The sequence below is a fragment of the Emydura macquarii genome, unplaced genomic scaffold, assembly GCF_026122565.2.
Source record: "Emydura macquarii macquarii isolate MOO-44397 ecotype Brisbane River unplaced genomic scaffold, CSIRO-AGI_Emac_v2 contig_1045, whole genome shotgun sequence".
Classification (NCBI taxonomy): domain Eukaryota; kingdom Metazoa; phylum Chordata; order Testudines; family Chelidae; genus Emydura; species Emydura macquarii.
Window position 1 is genome coordinate 15,590,877 of NW_027131182.1, and position 19,672 is coordinate 15,610,548.

Genomic DNA, 19,672 nt, shown 5'->3' on the forward strand with positions numbered 1-19,672 from the left:
CATGTTACCAACATAAACAAGCAGATGAAAAGCAGGTTAGATTTTGGTCAATAAGAAAATGATGTGTCATACATACGCTATTTTTAAAAATGTTATGCTTCACTCTGCTAGCTGGGTAGATGGGGACAGAACCTGTGTTTGAAGAGAGGAAGGAAGAAAACTAGAACAGGGAGGGAGGAAAGTTAGGAAGCCAGTAAATCTGAGGAGTGGGGAGGGGTCCAAGTTAGGAGCCTGTCTGGTTGTCTAGAATGTTGCAAGGGGGGGGGGGGGGGCTAGAGAAGAGGCTGTGGGGAGTGGCCAAAGGTGGGTATCTATGAGGTCATGAAGAGGGAGCGGGAACTTTTCATTGCCTACCCAAATCTTCTGAGATTTGACCATCATTAATACCAGGCAGGACTCTGCCAGTCCGGAAGCCCCTTGCCACCCACTTGCAGATCATGCCCCTGCTAGCTGAGCAACATGGATCTAGAAACAATAGGTCAAGAGACACTCAACTATTTTAAAGGATTTATGCCAATGTTTCTCCTTTTTGCCAGTAATGACAAAATTATTTTTTCTTGGAGGCATCAGGTAGCATGTATTCCAGTGCTAAAGGTAAGTAAATAAAAATGCACATTGCACACCAATCACACCAGCTAATCTCTTTAAACATGTTTATTTTCATCTTATTTTGATTAGCAATTGTTTAAGCTGTAGACACTCATGAAGTATACAATTCCATTGGTCTGATATCTCTTCTGCCAACAGGAAGCTTGAGCGGTAGAATAACTGCAGAGTTCATGCATGTCTTTGAAGGCTGTATTGTTTTCATAACAAACACCTGTCAAAAGAAAGAACATTAGAGAATTCACATAGAGAGTAGCTATTATGACAATCAGATAGTGTGCTTTTTTTTAAGTAGATGAATGTCACAGCTTACTGGGAACATGATCTCAGTGTCTCTCTAATATGGTTCAAAAGTAGACTGAACAAGTCAAATCAGGTCTGATTTTTCAGAAGTTATGAGCACCTATAACTCTGACTGATGTCAGCTGGAGCTATGGGTGCTTAGCATTCCTGAGAACCAGGGCCTCAATGTACTTTAATTCTGTAAGGTGATTTGATTGTGCATACAGTAGGAAGCATATCAGGATATGTAGGCTCTGTGTAACTATTATGACATTTACCTTCCTGACTGTGTTATAAACAGGGCCAGCTGCAAACTGCAAGAGTAAAATAAAGCCGGCCCTGGGATTTTGGGGGCTTAACTGTTAGAGTGGAGGTAAGGTGCTAGAAATGACTGAGGGATGTTTGGCTCCCATACATGCTCTAACCTAGACCAGGGGCATGGATTCCCTCAGGAAACTTATACTACTGGAATATTGGACACAGCTGAGCTCCACTCCAGCAGACCAGTTCTGCTCCCAGTCCTGCCTGTGCCCTGAAAGCATCATGTCCCCTCCTTCCCCTTACTCTGTGGATGAGAGGGAGCTGGAACAGGGAGCAGTGCAGCTGCCTCTAGCAGCACGGAGTCCCCATGTGCAGGGGGACTTCTCCAGTGGTTTCAGGCCTCCTTGCACTGCTAACAAAGCAGACTAAGAAATCTGGCCCTGATGGGCCTTTCCTCCATTTTTGCTGTTTTTTTGCAGATTATTTTCAAAATTCAATAAAAACTAGTTTTAATCATTTTCAGGATGAAAGATTCAAAACTGCTGTTCAAGTAATAGTAGGAGGTCTGATTAAATTCACCATATAAGAAAATTCAGAGCTAAGAACTATGAAGATGAATTAAGATTAACTCCATTGTTTGCCTCTCATTTTCTGTATGTCTCTCTTTCTCTGTGATGTGGAGTCTGATTGGATAATTATCCTGGACTTTACAGGCTTGATTTGCCAGATTTCCATTCTTGTGCGTGCAATTTTATGAGCACAATATAGGTCATCTAGATGCCCAACTACCTGATTTGCAGGTGCAATCTATGCACCATAACTGAGCACACAATTATTTGTATCCAAAAACCACGGACACAAAATGGAAGGTCAGTTTTAAACAGTCTCAGAACATGGATCTAAATCAGATGTTTAACAGGGTTTATTCATTTCATATGTATGATGTATATAAATATTTCCATTGGGGTTGTTTTGGATGGGGAACATCTCATGATGCAGCACCAACTTTTCATTTAAATATACTGTTATGTTGGAAGGTGTTAATGGCTGCCACCAAGCAGGTCTTTGATCCAGAGACAGAGACCTTGTTAAAACCAATAGGCAAAATGGAAGAAGCAATTAGATGTCCCTTTATGTAGTAATAGCTGGAAACAATAGAAATTCACTAACAAGTCAGTGGTCTACATGGCAAGACTAACCAAAAGGTAAACTGTATGGGCTGAGGCGTTTCCCTGGGACTGATTGCAACCATAGCTGCTAATGGATGGTTTAGCAAGCCGTTGTGTGAGAGAGGCAGAAAGTGGAGAAAGCCAGCAGAAAGGGAGAGAAGCAGGTGTAAACAAACAGGACTGCACCAAAGAATATACCTGACACATCTCATCAATTTCTCCTCCTGCTGGAAACAAACCTGCAAGGCACCAAGTACTGGCTAACTGTTTGAGCCAAGGGGTAACAATACATTACCATGACAATGAAGTGTCACTCACTTTTTTTTTGCCTTGTACAATTATTTTGCTTCAGAACAGTAGCTTCTTTCGATGCCGTCACCTTGGCATGGCTTGCCCCCTGGTCCAGGTTCAGGATTATTACACTGACGAGTTCGAGTGCGTTCTTCTTGCACGCAGCGGGACCAGGCAGTCCAACAGCTCCAGCCCCCATCGGTGACCCTTTTATCTGTATTAAGCCAAACCAGCATTAGTCCAGCAACCTGCTGCCTTGGGTGTAACTATTTGAAATTCAGGAAGTAACTATTTTGAAAGTCCTCAAGATGGAACAGAGCTCAACCCACACTCTTGCAGCTACTGTGGCTCTAGAAGCGCAGTACAGTAAAAACTCATTTTCATCATACAGACCTCAACAGATTAGACTCTGAAAACACATAGGGCCAATGGCACTGCTGGGTGCCCAGGAGTTTTGGAAATCCAGCCACGTATGCAAACATCAAATGCAGAGCCTCGCTTTGGACACCTGGTTTGTTAAACCTTGGCCACAAGGAATACATCTGTTGCATAGGAAGATGCCATTTCTACAGTCACTTTTCATGGCAGAACTGTATTAAAGATAGCTGTTTTTGCCGCAGGCCTTGTCTACTCTGGAGGCAAATCCTCAGCTGGTGTAAACTGGTTGTTTACACATTGAAATCATGAGAATTTACACCAGCTAACAATTTGTAGTCACTATTGTAGACAATTTACACTGGTGCAGCTAACCATGAGATATAACTGGATTAAGCTGCCCTGGTACAAATTAGTATAAGTATAAATTGTGTCTACACTAGGTGATTGCACTGATTCAGCTACACCAGTGGCTAAAAACCCAGTGTAGGTGATGTAGACAATGCCTTATATCAGTGGTTTTCAACCTGTCGTCTGTGGACCTATGGGGGTCTGCAGACTATGTCAAAGATTTCTAAAGGGGCCTGCACCTCCATTTGAAATTTATTAGGGGTCCACAAATGAAAAATGGTTGAAAAGCACTGCCTTATATGAATAGCTTTGATTACCTCAGTGTTTGTATTATCCCTTACACTTACTACATTACAGCAAATACTAAATAATGTTTTTTAGTTATTTAAGTCATGGGGAAAATTGTGAAGGATGAGCTCTGCAGGGCAGAAGACTGTTACAGGCCAAGTAGAATGTCAAAGGACGATTGCTTTCCTTTCATTGTCCTTTGTGTTAATAGGCATCAGGGAACAGTTGGTAGCAGGGCTGGAGCAGAGGAGAGACTTTGTGCAGAAGAGATTGCACTTGAAATATTAGGCTGCCTACTTATTGGCACCTACAGTATACTGGACCAATCTAGTTGTAAGCCTGCATTTTGTGATCATGAAACATGAGCATAGATTTGTAAGCACTGGGGTTTTACAAAGAACCTGAGGAAACCCAGCTAGGAAAATGGAAAAGGCTCTCTTGCCTGAGCCTGATTCTCTGCTTTGGTTCTATGCTACTGCCAATCCACATTGTTGCTCAGTTAATTGCCTTGTTAGTGAGAGTTTTTGGGTATCTTTACAAGGCACAGTAGTGGACAGGGTATAGAGAGAAATCTCTAATGGAATCTCTTCTCCACTTAATTCTTCACAGAAATACCCTACTGGCTAAAACTAACTTCCATCGCTCGTGCCCAGCTGAATAGGTCAACAGAGTGTGTAAGTCTGTTCTATGATAGAAGAACTTATAGATGGTGTCTCATTTTGTCTGGATAAAGACCATATTTTCAAAGTACGCAATGGACAACATGTTAATTTATATCTGTTTAGAAGGTTGACAAACTACCAACTTTCAGCTTCTCTTGATTTGGGAATCTGGCAGGCAACTCCCTTGAAATAGCTGGAGCATAGGCACATGCATTCTCCATCCACCAGCAACAGGGTTCCACCATTTTTGCAGGGTTGGCATTTGCAGAAACTGTACTCTGTAATGTAATCCTCAATTGCTCTTTCCAAATTCTGTCTCTTTATATGTGCATCTTTCATTTTTACTGGAACAAGAGTCTGTATTGGAGATGGCTGTAGAGGAAAAAAACCCAACCCATATATAATCAACATTTTTTCCTATAATCATGTCTAAATCCTTTCCTTATACAATTTGTTAAACAGTTGTCTGAAAAAAGGATTTGTTTAAAATAACATGGAAGTGTCATTACTTACCATGTATCTGGTATAAGTGTTGGAAGTGGGTTATTTTAATCTTGAAGCAATGTCATGCGGCCCAAATAGCTCAAGATTCAGGTCCCCATAGTTGCACCCAAAATACATTAGAGCCCACTGACATGGTCTTCATCCAAAGAATGGGTTGAGCAATGATACTGAATATAATTTAACACTGTTATATAAATAAATAATCAGTGCACCCATCGCCTGGAATGCTCTGTTCATTTTTGGTCACCTTATCTCAAAAATGTTTCTCTGTCGTTCAAACAAGAATTATTTCAGAGAAGTTCTATGGCCTGTGCTATTTAGAAAGTCTGACCGGATGATCAGTGTCCCTTCTGGCCTGGGAATCATTTATTAATCAATTAAAAGGGACCAAAGCTGCCAAGATGTCCCTAAGATGAGAAAACTAACAGTTAATGATAAGCAAAGTCATACTTGTATTTTTCCCACTGTAGGAAAATGAAATTTTACAGGTAATGATGATATGTGAATTGCTAACATATTTGGCCTAGAAGAAACTCTCCTTACCCTCTGCTGTATCAGCACTGGAGCATCAATCAGTGAGGCAGCCCACTGTACATAATCCTCTACATCAACCACTTTGGCATCCCTCAGTAGCATCTCTTTTATTTTAACAGAAAAATCAATCTTCCCACCATCAACCAAAGAAATGATATCGTCAATAACTGCGTTGTCATCATGGGTGTCTGCGCAGAGAAAGAGAGAGAGAGAGAGAGAGAGAGAGAAAATTGTGACGGGAAGTTTAATGGCCACAGATTCTAGCACAAATCAGCCGACCTTTCCACAAAGTGACAAGGAGGAAGATTCAATCCTATGAGATTGTGGTGAAATTTCATCTAACTTTGCTAATTCTCCATCATTTGCAAGAAATTTCATTTTATGAATTTTGGAATCACACCAAAATTCCCAAAACTTAAGAAAAAGGGCTTCTAATTTGTTAGCATGGCATGGATGGACAGATGGATACACCATTTGTCACAGAAACGCGTGCAGTACACATTATTTAATGAGTGCCATTGTATCATCTGAGCTGTACAAGGAAAGGACAGAGGGTAGATTGGCCTGCATAGCACAGTTAAGAATTGAGCTGCATGAACAGAGGATTGCAGGGAAGCTTGCAACGCCTGCCTGTCCTGTGCTTGGCAATGAATCCTTCTCCCTCAGCCTTTTCTTAACACTATATTAATGTAGATATTTAATTGGTTTTAAAAGAAGGGGAAGAAATCAACATCCTCTCTCTGTAAGCAAAAGGGTTTGCGGTTTTTATCACACATAAAATAAAGATATACTTACAATTTGTTTTCACATTAATTCTGTTACATTTACCACCTTTTACACCACCTTGGATACCCAAGTTTTTGTATGCCAGATTGACATCTAAATTATAACCGAGACATTCCTTTACATCTTCTACCTTGACATCTGCAAATGTAATTAATGAGGAGATCATTAGGGGGAAATGCATATTTGGTTTAAAAACAGGAAAATAAGAAAAATGAATATGATTTTATTTTTCCTGGGAGGCAAGTTTCAGGTCTGTTGAAAAATTTTTGTTGCCTTCATCCTTCCCCCACACCCTCTACCAAGTTATGAATTCAATGCAGTTTGCCTCTGGAGTTTTGACCTATTGGTAGGCTGCGCGTCAATTAGGAAAACTCTAGGAACACTCCTTCAACCCGCAACTCCTTAAAAAGTAACAGTCACCTGTTCTCCAGGGCTGCCCTTATTGACGGGATGATTTTTTCCCGCTTTCTTCTGGGGATTGCATTTCTCTCTCTTGCTTCTCATTTCTTTTTTCACATCTGTTGTATTACTCAATCCTCTCAATCTTTTCCTTTCCCTATCACCCAGTCTTATCCAAACTGTTTCCTGGATATGTCCATCTTTTTACCATAAAGTTAATGGAACTTTCAACTATTCCATGCCCTTCCACCCCATCGCTGCCACTCTTATTCTACCGTTTCTCCCCTACAACTGCTCCTTTCTATCTTTTGATCTTAAATAATGGATGTCTGATCTTGTATCACTGCAGTCAATAGGAGTTTTCCCTCAAGATCAGTGTCTCACAGACCACCTGCCACCATAGTATCTAGTTGGTGAACATAAGAATATAGGAGTATATAAAGGACTTCTCTGTCCCAACCCCTTGCTCACTGCCTGTGCTGAAAAGGAACTTTAATGCCATAAGTGGTATGTATTTATTTGCTTGGCTTCAGAATTAGCATGAGAAATATTACTTTTTTCAGTTTATTTTAGAATGATCACATCAATCAATCACAAACGCCATACATCCCAACATTGCATGTGAAGAAGGATTAGGTTACTGCTTTCCAATCTCAACCAGTATGAGAAAAATTCCAGTATTAAGATGAAAGGCTGTAAAAACAGTTCCAGCACAGCCAAATGCAGCATCTGCATTCAGTGAGGTTCTTGATTTTACTCTAGTTTAAATGACAGGCACAAACAGATCAACTGAATTTTGTGGCTCAGCTAGCATTAGGATTTTGGATACTCTATGAACCAGACCACATGGTCACCAACCATCACTAGTACTTTGAGTAGTTTTGAAATAAAAAGGTTCTCACAGATGACTGACTTTCATTAAGATTGTTATAAAAACATAGGGTCAAAGTGAATGAGCCTGATTCTGATCTAACGTACAATGGTAGAGTTCTGGAGTGATTCCATTGATGTCAATGAAGTGGGTGTAACTGAGATTAATGTTTAGCTCAGGACTTTAATTCTGAAGACTACACAACATGGGCACACCCTTGCAACCTGCATGGACCCCCATTGATTTAATCAGGTTCTGCACAAGCTCAAGGTTCTGTCTCCACATATCTCATTGCAGGATTGGGGCCTACTTGTTGATCCATGTTCTGTAGAAAGAGCAATACAATGCATACCTTTTAAACTCATGGCATAATCATCCAACATATACAGAAGTTCGTATTTTCCTCCCACGGTCCCAGAGACAGCATAGTGTGTTCCATACATTTCTAGAAATCTAAAATATTCTCCCTTGTCATATTCAGTGGGAAGATGCTGTACATCTTCGAGGAAAGCATTTGTTAGCCGGACATCACGACTCCGCATTTGGAATCTTCCCAGTTGTATTTTTCCTTTGACATGAAAATAGGTTTGTTTCTGTACAAAAGGCACAAACATGTTTTACTCAAAAGAATATGCAGAACTTTCAAATGCTGTGCAGGATAATGTAGCATTTTGGGACATGGACAAACTTGTTTAGACAGAATAAGAAGTTCCCTAAAACTTAATCTGAAGAAGTAGCAAGAAGTTTGGATAACTTCAGGGTTTTTTTTTTCCATTTTTGCACAACTCTCCACTTCCCAATTCAGAAAATCAGACCTTTTGCGTTCTCCTGTTTGCAGACATCAGATGTAGGTTTTTAAAAAAAACCCAGACTCTATATAAAATACTTCCCTGACTTAATTTTGTAACATACAAAAATTATTCAAGTCAGTATGCCAGGTAATGGACCCTGTTTTCCATCCACAGAATCAATCGGAGATTTGCTATTGCCTACAATGGGAACAGGAATAGGATCTTCCTTTTTTGGAAGTGCCCTGCTACTCTTTAACTGTCAGAATAAAGGGTGTAGCTCCATTTCAAAAACACATATAATGAAAGCAAATCCAGCAGAATGACCACTGTGCAAAACAGTCATATGAGTTACACACTCCACTCTAACTCCATTTAATACTTCATACAAATCACCATCATGACTCACACATCGTTGATGTTAATGCTAACAGGAAAGGTCATATCACAGCCCAGACTAAGACTGAGTATTGAATATTTCATATGTCTAAAGATAAGAGCATAAAACATGAAACAGTCACAATTAATGGTGAAATCCAAAGCCTCAAGTCAACATTAAGTGAAACAAATCCACACAAAGGCCAAGACTTTCTAAAATAGGAGCCTCAAGTTTGACTTCCCTATTATGGGGAATGTTTTCAAATGCAGGTATCAGGTTCCCAAGTCCCATTTCTATCTAACTATAGTACTTATATGGCCCCCACTAAAGTAGAACCTAAACACCACAGAATCTTTTTAATGTTTTTATCTTCTCAACGCCCCTGTGAAATAAGCCAATACCATTACCCCCATTTTACAGAGGGCAACAGGGAGGCTAAACGATGCCAGAAGTATGTAGCAGAGCAGAGAATTGAACCCAGGTCTCTAGCTAGTGCCCTAGGTCCTGGACCATCTATTCTATATATAAACTGACCTCTATACCGTTAAATAACAGGTTTCATTTTCAAATACTTAGCTGGCAGAAGTATTGTCCTGTTGTCGTCAATGGGAACTTGCTGGTTGCTTAGCACTTTTGAAAAAACAAGCTACTTATTTAGGGACCCAAATATGAACCTGGGTGCTGAATTTTAGAACTTTACCAAACTGCATGATTGACTATGGTGCTACTTCTACCGTTGCACTACAACATAGAAATAACGGCCAATGTGTGATATTGGAAGTAGAACTCAAGCTTCTGCTCATGAAAAACAGACCTAAAGCACTTGGAATAAAAAGATTCTTTTCATTAGCATTCAGTAGTGTTATGGCTTAAATATACTTTGTGAGCCAACCATTAATGACGAGTGTAAGTCATGGACATTTGCAGACCTCCTCTGAGGGAGGAAGTGGTACACAAACATCAGCTGATAGATTACAATGCAGTACTAAAACTTAAACCCACTAACAGCTGCACTTACTGTCAAAAATAATGCTTAAATAGCCAAATACTTTGCAGCTTTAAAGATCCTTAATCAGCTATTCTTATTTCAGCAACCCCCAGCTTTTCACTCTGTATCCCATTGCCAACCCGTTTTAGAGAGAGTCAGGCTCTCTTTCCCCATTGATCTACTACTGCTTTTTCTCAATGGTATATCATGATTTTTACATTATTCACTTATTTCTGTGTAACGAGAAGCAAGCACATAAAAGTTAATTTATAAAAAGAATTTCCACCCAAGTGACAAGACAGTCTCATCCACTTGTACCCCATCATAACATAGTGGGGCTCGTTCTCATGCCTAGACCACCTAAAGAGGTTTATGAGTCTGCTAATGCCTTTCATTATGGGCGTTGCTCATGCTTTTAGATCTAGAGCTCCTGGGTTCAATCCCTACAGACAACCTGACTGAGGCATCATTGCACAATGATTTCTTTAATGGCCCATGTTGCCTTTCAGTATTACTTTAATGGTAGGTTCCATTACCTTTTTTAACTTACTGGTTAGATAATTTTTTTAGGCTGAAACTTCATCCAGATTAGAATGGTTCTCCCATTTATTTCTTAATATAAAATTCAAGCAGAAACAAACCCTCAATCAGGGCCAAATCTTGCAATCAGATCCTCAATTTCATTAATTCCACTTTGAAGCCAGATCACCTTTCCCCCAGCTTGTGAAATCCACTGGTGGCATAAAGCTGACATATCTGCCACCCAATTCCCGTCACAGGCCTTGATATAATCTATGGCCAAGGAAGACGGTTGCTGGATTGCTCTTGGACTCTGGTGATCCACAGTTGCTGGAATGGACTCTGAGGAGCTGTTGCAACTTGGATCAGTCCTTTGTGATCTGTTTCCCTGTGAGATGTGCTGTCAATGGCTGGTCCTGAAAATCTGACTCTTGGGATATTAACCAACATGCTCCATCAAGAACACCCAAGCTTTGCCTGCCTGGTTCTTCATTGCAACTTGTTACCTAAAAGCTGTCTAATTTTCACACAATGGAATAGAACACAATTGTTTGCTGTTAAGATGGATCATTCATGATGATATCGATGGTTTCAGGCAACCTCAGTCCATACTGAAAAATCGAGGTAAAGAAGTAAGCTGCATTTGACCTACATTTTGGTGACCCTTGAAGTGAACCTTAATCTTTATTTTGCTAGTCCCCTGTGTATTGTGTGAGGAAAGCAACAGGCATCCCGAATAGTTTGGAAGATTAACACTTGTATAGTCCAACAGTATGCTAATTTCAGGTCCTATGAAATCAGTACATCAAATGTTTCATGCCATTAAGCTTACCCTTTCTTCGTTGTACCGCAAGATAGCATGTAGACTTTGATTTTTTGAAGCATGGAAGCCAAGAGAAGCATTAAAAGATAGGCCCTTTCTGACACCAGTGGGTGTGTATTTTACTGACATGGAAGCCGCAAAATGTTCTTGTTTTTCTTTGTAAACCTCTCTTATCATGGTCACACGATCACGGTAGAACTCAGTTGTGAATTTTTTGTCTGCTTTTGTCTTAGGAAAAAAAGACCATATAGATAGATTTTACATGATTTTATTTAATAAAAACACAATAGCTTGAAACTTACGTAATGAACAGATAATAAAACTGCATGTTTTACTTATTCTCATGTTATCACTAATGGTATTATAAAGCAATCCATATAAAACAGGTGCTGAGGTGCACATAGATGAGGGTCTAGGGACTGACAGGTATAATATTGAATGAGTTTATATAGAATTTGGATCCAACCTTCAAGAAATTGAAAAACATTAAATCCATGGGAAACAGAAAAGTTTATTTATATGGTTGCATTGTCATTTCATAAAAGGTAAAATCTTAATATTAGGGCTAGTAATAAAAGATATCCATTGAAACTGTTTTGAGACCGATTGAGTGACAAAAACGAAGGGTTTTTTTTGGTGCAAAAAATCTGTTTTTCATGGAAAATTTTAATTTTTTGTTGAAAAAACAAAATGTCTGAAACCCAAAGTATTTTGATTTGGTTATCATGCTATGGTGCCCTCATGGGGAGTTGTAGTTTGGTTCTCCTCTATGGACTAGGCTCCCTAGTCTGGCCACAACTCCTATATTTAGGCTTGGTAGACTTTGATTTTTATTTTAAATAATTGATGGATAATAGCAACATTTATGTTTATGCATTTTTTTTTTTTAATTTTATCCCTTTAAATTTTCATGGTTGCACAAAATTATGGGTTTTCATAATTTGTTTTTTCCAATTTTAACCATTTAAATTTTCAGAGTTGTGGAAAATTATGGGGTGGGGTCAGACATTTATTTAATGACAACAGACATGGATTTCAAAAAGGTAAAATTTTATAACTGTTAAAACTCAAATTGTCAATATCACGTCAAAATACACCAAGTAAATAGCTTTAAATGAAACTAAGATATCAAGCAGCATTTTTCTTACTTTGCCTAATGGTAAAATTTGATTATCATGAATGGAAATACTTTGTTGGTTTGTGTATGGACAGTGAAATGGCCATTTTTTGACATTTACTGATAAAAACCGAGTCCTTCCAAGTCTAACTATGATGCACCACGGCCAGGGACCCCCATGATGAAACAGCCTCCTCTTATTACGAGGGGAGACTGTGGTGCGTCATGGGAGTTGTAGTCAAATCAAGGAGCCTGGCTTAGAGGAAAATGGGAGCATGAGGCATATGAACCACAACTCACAGGAGGCACCATTCCAGCATTTCCAAATGGAAAAATTTTGGTTTTCCACTGAAAAATAAGTCAAACTTCTCTCTGGAAAATTTTGATGAAAACATTTTCTGTGGAATAAAAGCTTTAATTAATATGTGAAAACTGCTGCACTTTGGTCTTGACTTCTCTATAGAACAAGAAGAAAATCGGTGACTAGATGCTTTCAGAATATAAAGGTGAATATTTTCAAAAGCAGTTGGTGATTCTGGGTGTCAATATCAGGTGCTCAGTTTGAAACACTTTAAAGAGGCCTGTCAGAAAATGCTGTACACCTCACCTATGAAAATCAGACTCCTTGAAGAGATATCAAATTGGCACCCAAATCACCAGTAATTTGAAAACTTGGTCCCAGATTCTCGAATGGAGGGAATTGTTTGGATTTTACTTTGACAACAAAAGAATCCTACCAAACTTGCATGGAGAAAGCAAAATGATTAATGAAATTTTGTAAAAGTATCTTGACAAATCTCACACAGTTGTGTCAGAATTTACCATTGTGCTACATGGGTAGCTGCTGCTTTTATGATATTTTTTATCTCCACTTGCAGTCACTGAAAATGCCTTTTACATGTGACAAATGCTTGCCAAACTGTGACCCTTTTTGTTAGATTCAACTATGACATGCATAATTCCATTTTAGTTGGCTATTTTAATTATTTTTGCCTATGCAGGATATGTGTAAAAGGCAAAATGATCCAGTTTTACATTTGGCATGAATGTTTTCATAAAAGTCTAACAAATCACAAAAAACCACACACACAACCACGTCATCTGGATCAGCTCAGCTGTTCATGAGTAATCAAAAAGTTGGTGACTTTTTTTCCTTTTTGCTTCAGTGGGTGTAAAGTCTTTGCAGCAATGTAAAACTTGGAAAATGCCATTCCATTTAAGGGATTATAACTTTCAATTTTCTATTAGAATGTAGATAGGAATCTTTATGGGGTCTCAACCTTGGAAATGAAACAGAATTTCCATTTCCACCTTTTTCCAACTTCGGTACCCATAGTCTATGGCTAATTCCAAATACCTGCTTTTACTATAAATATTTTTATTTAACATTATCAGCTTTTATTGTTTTAGCAGAATATATGGGTTTGGTAAGAAGTGCTACCACCACCAAAAATAAATATACATGTTGCATGGCAATGCTCTATGGGTCAGATTTAGCTAACCATCCTCATATTGGGACATATCCTCAGCTGCTGTAAATTGTAATAGCTACAAATTCAATTGGATACATACATTATAACTGCTTATGTATGGAAATGTTTCTCTAGGAAAAGTTTAAACCAACAAGTAGCTTTGAATATTTTTCAGGAATTTCTTGGAGCACCCTTAGGTTGCCACCAAGTGATTTCTTGCTTAGGTAGATGCAGAGCACTTGGTAGCTATAGTATAGTCATTATTTTCAGTTATATGCTGAACTGAGGCTGAGTCACCAAAGGGATTTTAAAATTAATGTCAATTAGTGTCCAAGTCTCCTAGAAGGCTTTGAAAATCATCACCTGAATTTGCAAAGGAAAGGTGATCTAGTGGTTATGGGACTCAGCTGGGGCTCAGGAGAACTAGGCTCTCTCTGTGACTTTGGAAAAGTCCCTTAATCTCTGTGTGCCTCAACTCCCCATCCATAAAATGGAGATCATAATGCTCCCTTTTTCCAACCTGTAACCTCTGTCTTAACTATTTAGATTGTAAACTCTTCGGGGGAAAGGATCGTCTCTTACTGTGGATTGAGTGATTAGTGCAGCACTGAACTCAATGGGCATATTGGCTACATCCACTCTTACAGCAAGAGATCTGATTCTCACATACTCACTGTAGTAGTCATTGAGGCAATGCACTAAAATAGTAGTGTATCTGGGTAGCATGGGTAGAAGCCCAGAGTAGACACCTCGAGTAAAAACCCATCCAGACCCTGTGGTATGTATTTGGGATTGTGAGACCATGCTACCCCAGTTACACTACTATTTTAGTGCACTAGCTCAATGAGAGCAAGTGTGTGTACATGATGTAGGAATCACATCTCCAGCTCCAAGAATAAATTTATCCTTAGTCAGGACCTCTAGGAACTACCATTGATACAAAGAATATATTCTCTTCCCCTTTCTATTCTGCCAAAATTTTACTACAGAAGAATTATTAATGCCTGATTTAAGAGAGAGTTTTGACATCCTGTTGGAAAACTGAACCTCAGTCAACCACATCCTAATTTTTTTATGCAGAGACTTACATCATAATTGAGAACAGCAACATTCCACGGCTTGCGGTAATATGTCTTAGTATTCCCGTCATGCACTCTGTCACACTGACCGTTAAAATACTCATTTTCAAATGGGCTTGCCATTGGCTGCATCCCTAAAATATTGATTCTACAAGAAAAATAAAGACACATATTAAACTCCAAAAAGACCATGCTAGAACTTTTAGCCTATAGAGAGCAGTATTATGACCTAGAAAAGCCGAACTACATAAAAATGATGTACGACACAACCAACAGAAAACTGAATCCTGTTGGGATTTAAAAGTTGGAGTTCCTCTTGTTCAGCCTTGATATTAAAGATCTCGAGACTTTTCATAAGAGGGAGGGTTTGGCTCTATAGTTTTGCCTGGACCCAATATACTGTCATAGTTCATCTCAGAAGTAGCTGGATTTCAGTGGTGCTACAGGTATACCATGTGTTACATTTGTTTATAAAGATTGTTAAGGGTGCCCAGGAGCTTGGGATGGAAACTCTGTTGATAGCATAAATCAAAAGACTAAAGAGGAAATAATATTTCCCAATGGATAGGCCATAAGGGCATCATGTTAGGAGTTGGGAGAGCGGCGTTCTAGTCCCAGCTCTTCCACTGGGATGCCGGGCGACACCGGGCAAGTCACCTCTTGGGGCCTTTGTTTTCCCATCTTTAAAATGGGAAGAATGGACACATCCTTTGTAAAGCACTGTGGATGAAAGTGTATGAATGAATAAATGATTAGTATTAATAAACATGAAACATGATGGGATCCTTTGGAATGAAAGGAACCGTATAATAAAGACCCATTTCTTCTCAAATAGCTATTTATGGCTAGCAAACTTTATGGGTTCAGAATAATAAGATATTTTTCCAATATACTTTTATATCAGATTGTTTCATAATTCTCAATATTTTGTATTACTACATTTTTCAATATCAAGAATATACAGATGCCACCCAGCCCTCAGGAGGAATATACAGTGTAGCGGGGGCGGCTAGTCTAGCCCTCTCTTGGGTACGGTGCCCTCTTCGGCCACGACCACGGCGCACCGTGGGGAGGGGGAGTGGGGGGGGGGGCCCGGTCCCGCCCTCTGCCCCAGGCCCCGACCCAGGGACCCTGTGTAGAGTAGCCTTCAAACGTCCGTGACTTACTCCTTCCCTGGGTCGCCTCTCCTTGGCCCCACTGCTCGCCGTCTGCTTCCCAGAACTGGGTGGGGAGGGGTTCTCCCTCAGGCCTGTGCCTTGGGTCCCCGGCCAAAGCCAGACAGGTACCCCCCCCAATCATCTCTGGTACCTTTGGGGCCTTACTATGTGGCAGTGGTTGCTCCAAATCCTGTAGCAGCTCCGCTCAGCTATGCTCCACTCCGCTCTACTCCCTCTCCTAACTCCCTTCCAGCTGCCCCTGTCTGCCTGACAGGGAGGCTTTTAACTACCGGGAGCAAGCTCCTTGATTGGCCTCAGCTGGCCTAATTGGCCCAACTGTCCCGGAGTAGCCCCAGCTGGATCACCCAGGGAACAGGGATTTGCTCATTCTGGGGCTAATATAGACCCCCTCTACTACCCTCCTGTAGCCATCAGGTCTAACCCTGTCACAACAGCTAATGTTACCCTAGGCTCTATTCCTGAAGAATTAAGTGTTGGGCACTCCAGTGGCCTGGATTGGAGGAAAGGCAATTAAAATAATAGCAAACACAGAAAGTGAACAGATTCATCTTCCAATTTCACAGATCTGGGGAGAATGTGAGAAAACAACAAATGTACAGAGAAGATACACTTAAAATGACTCCTTACTATGGGGTCCCATACTGGGTTTGGCCTTTGCATGTCTGCCTTCCAGAGGCTGTCACAATATTTGTCTCTTGTACAGACCAGGCACACTTTTGACCTTAGCAAATAACTATCATTCAATAGAACAATGAACATCACTATTATACATCTAAACAATGTTGTGTCATAGGAGATCTAACTAATGGATTGTAATAAAAACACAAAAATACTTTAAAATACATAGCATATTTCTGAGAACTTCAAAAATAATGTTTGTTGTTTTTCTATTATAAAAATCTTCATTTATCATTTTTAGACTATTTCATAGGTAGAAGTGATATGGAAAGTATATAATTTTCAGTTGAATACACTAGTTTGTGCTTCAACACACATTTTTTTGTCTGTTCTAGTTTGTGCTGCTGATTTTTAATTCAATTTGTAGATAACTTATAGGTCCTTCCCCCCGCGACACCAAACCCAAAACAAAAGAGAACAAAAACCCAACCACCCCACCTGGAGGATGGGAAAGGAAAGGTAAATATAGGCAGTGAAAGGAAGATGAAAAACATTGCTGTAGCCAATGAAGCTCTGGGAATTCTGTAGTTCATAAGATGTTTAAAAGAAAAAAACAAAAAAAAAATGCACCCTATAAATATTTTCCTCATCTCTCCCATCTCTGAGGGAGTAACAGAGGTAAAAATGTAGGGTCTGATTGCTATAGATGCAGCCTTTTGATGAAAAAATATACAGATATATTTTCTTATTTTTCAGGTATTATTTTAGCATGATGATGGAGAAAGATTGTACTTAGAGCAGTGCTCCAACAATGATAGACTAAAAACCCTCAAAACCCAGCTACCCAATATATAAATATTTGAAAAATTTGGTTATGGATCTCTTGCTAACCGCAGCCATTTCTACATTGGACAGGAGGGGAGGACAGGAGAAGCGGCATCTCAACATTGTATTCTTCTCCCTTGGACAACCTCCTGGGCACTCCTCTCTCAGATCTCTTACAGAACCCAATAACAGTGGCAGCTATTTTGTCAGGCCCATATTGACCAAACCTCACATGCTGTGGAACACACTGAGCGATACAGAGATTGTGCTTGGAGGAATATGAACATAGCTGCAGCAGTGGGGCTTAGTCAAGAGGTTTCTGGAAGGTGCTGGCCACTCGCTGGATTAGAGATGGGAAAGAGGAGATTCTCTGGTTACTTTCTAGGAAGAGCTGCCCAGATGTGATGATGGTACCACCTCTTGCACAGTATATTTAAGATACCTTCAGCTGCCTGCCCTGAAGCAAGAGTATTTGAAAAGGAGGGTTAATATAACAGTAGCCACATGTGGCACTTACAGTGCTTTCTGCCTGATCTCAGGGCATGGTTAAGCATTATTATGACCAGATGAATAAAAGGAAAGAGAGGTTAAACATTTTGCTCAACGTCATGTAGGAGGCTAGTAGATCGTGAATAGAATCTGGGGGCCTGATCATCCGGCCCATGTCTCCTAACTTTATATATGTATAAATAACCAAAGTGTTTCTCTTTAATGATAGCTTTTCATTGAATACCCTTGTCCAGCAGTCCTTCCAATCTCTGACACTTCAATGTTCTGGTTACGACATGGTGATTGTGGATCTCTCTCGCAGTCACCTTCATCAGAAAAGTCTCCACAGTCATTATCCACATTACACACAAGTCTCCTCTTAATACATTGACCTAAGCAAAGAATGAAGAACTGAATATTTCTATTTTTTTTTTAAACATGGGCTTTAAATCAAAAAGCCAAATATTCCTTACTGGGATCTCTCTTTTAGAAACTGTATTTTCATTTCAGCCAGAGAGAGAATTAAAAACCTAATCCCTTTATCCTCTAAATGAGAAAAATATACCTTTAAATTCACCAATTATTTTTAATGAAATGGCACAGAAAATGAAATGGCAGGAGAATTTCTGACATTTATAGAAAATTATCATGCTTTGATTTATTATTAGATTATTCTTTAATTTCTAGATTTGGGGCATTTTTCATTAAAGTATAAGTGTGTGGGGAAACATTAGTTCTTATGGTTAGTATCAGCAGAATCATATTTTTGAGTCATTTTTGAGTCACTTTAATATCTGAGGGGACGTGGCATATACTCCTAATAATCAGTGTTCTTCGTAATATATTAAAGGGAGAAATCCTGACCCCATTAATGTCATTGGGAGTTTTGCCATTAACTTCAATGAAGTGAGGATTTCACCTCAGGGATTTTGTGAAGATTAATTGTCACTACATGACTTAAAGATTTTAAATTCAGCTCCGACATAAGAAGATGCAGTCTACTCATGTCAATTAGTTAGTTTGTAAAGTGCTAGCTAATAGCCATGTAGTATTATTAAAACATTTGCTATGGGGAGATGGATTTATTAAAGCCCTTATGCAAAATAACGTCAGAATTTTATAATTTTACCTGTCTTCTAACAGGGTTTGAACCTGGATCTCCAGAGACAGACTGAACTGTTGAAGTCAACTGGGCCTCCTAACCTAAATGTCAGTCACTTTTCCCATTTTCATAAGGCACAAATAAATGGAAAAGGTTTATTCAGCTCCATTTAGAATGGATAAAATGTAAGAAAGGAAACATGTGGAACTGGCAACTTTTCACCATGGATTAGAAAGAACAGCTAAGAAATTTAAACTTAAATTTAAATACATTGGCCCTGGTTCAGTGAACCATCCCATATTCAGCAAAGCACTTAAATGTGTTTAGTTTTAAGCACGTTTAAATCTATTGACTTTAAATGTGATTTGAGCAAGTGCTTAAAATGAAATACATGCTTGCATGCCTTGCTGAACTAAAGACATAATTAACCTGGTGTGAAAGTAACACCTACCTGAATCACATCTAAAGTCAGCTCCACAATCAACTTCTTGCTCTTCCGGACAGGCTACCCTAGTTTTACAGCTTTGTGTGTCTCCCAGTGGTTCCAGACACCGTTTTCCACCAAACTGTCCAAATCTCTCAACACTTCTAGAGCGAAACTTCAAAGACATAATAATCATTAGATCTGCTTAAGGAAAAAGGAAAACAAAAATCCCACTGTAATTAGAATTTTTCCCCATCCAAAGTCTTAATTTTTTTCACAAGCTAATTGACTGAAAACTGGGGAAAATATTTTGTGGAAATTTTATCACAATGTTTCCCTTTTTGTCCCTTAATTTCAAAATTGGAAATTGTCAACATTTAGAAATTCAACACATATTGACCAGTACTAATAATAATAAAATAAAAAAATAGTAATATTTTGCACTTACTCAGCATTTATACAGCATCTCAAAAAAGTTTACAAATAGTAATT

At 39.2% G+C, this 19,672-nt stretch overlaps 1 protein-coding gene across 1 annotated transcript in view; it reads right to left on the minus strand.

Moving 5' to 3' along the window:
* Nucleotides 1–495: 495 nt before the first annotated feature.
* C9 (complement C9) overlaps nucleotides 496–19,672 on the minus strand; it is a 28,034-nt gene continuing 8,857 nt past the window's right edge. The window contains exons 3-12 of the mRNA XM_067545562.1: nucleotides 19,208–19,355; nucleotides 17,899–18,046; nucleotides 14,554–14,692; nucleotides 10,886–11,104; nucleotides 7,732–7,972; nucleotides 6,119–6,247; nucleotides 5,333–5,511; nucleotides 4,429–4,657; nucleotides 2,637–2,823; nucleotides 496–820 (exon numbers count right to left, since the gene is read on the minus strand). Of these exons, the coding sequence (XP_067401663.1) occupies nucleotides 2,657–2,823; nucleotides 4,429–4,657; nucleotides 5,333–5,511; nucleotides 6,119–6,247; nucleotides 7,732–7,972; nucleotides 10,886–11,104; nucleotides 14,554–14,692; nucleotides 17,899–18,046; nucleotides 19,208–19,355 (1,599 nt within the window). The 3' untranslated portion in view covers nucleotides 496–820; nucleotides 2,637–2,656. The remainder of the gene's footprint in view (nucleotides 821–2,636; nucleotides 2,824–4,428; nucleotides 4,658–5,332; nucleotides 5,512–6,118; nucleotides 6,248–7,731; nucleotides 7,973–10,885; nucleotides 11,105–14,553; nucleotides 14,693–17,898; nucleotides 18,047–19,207; nucleotides 19,356–19,672) is intronic.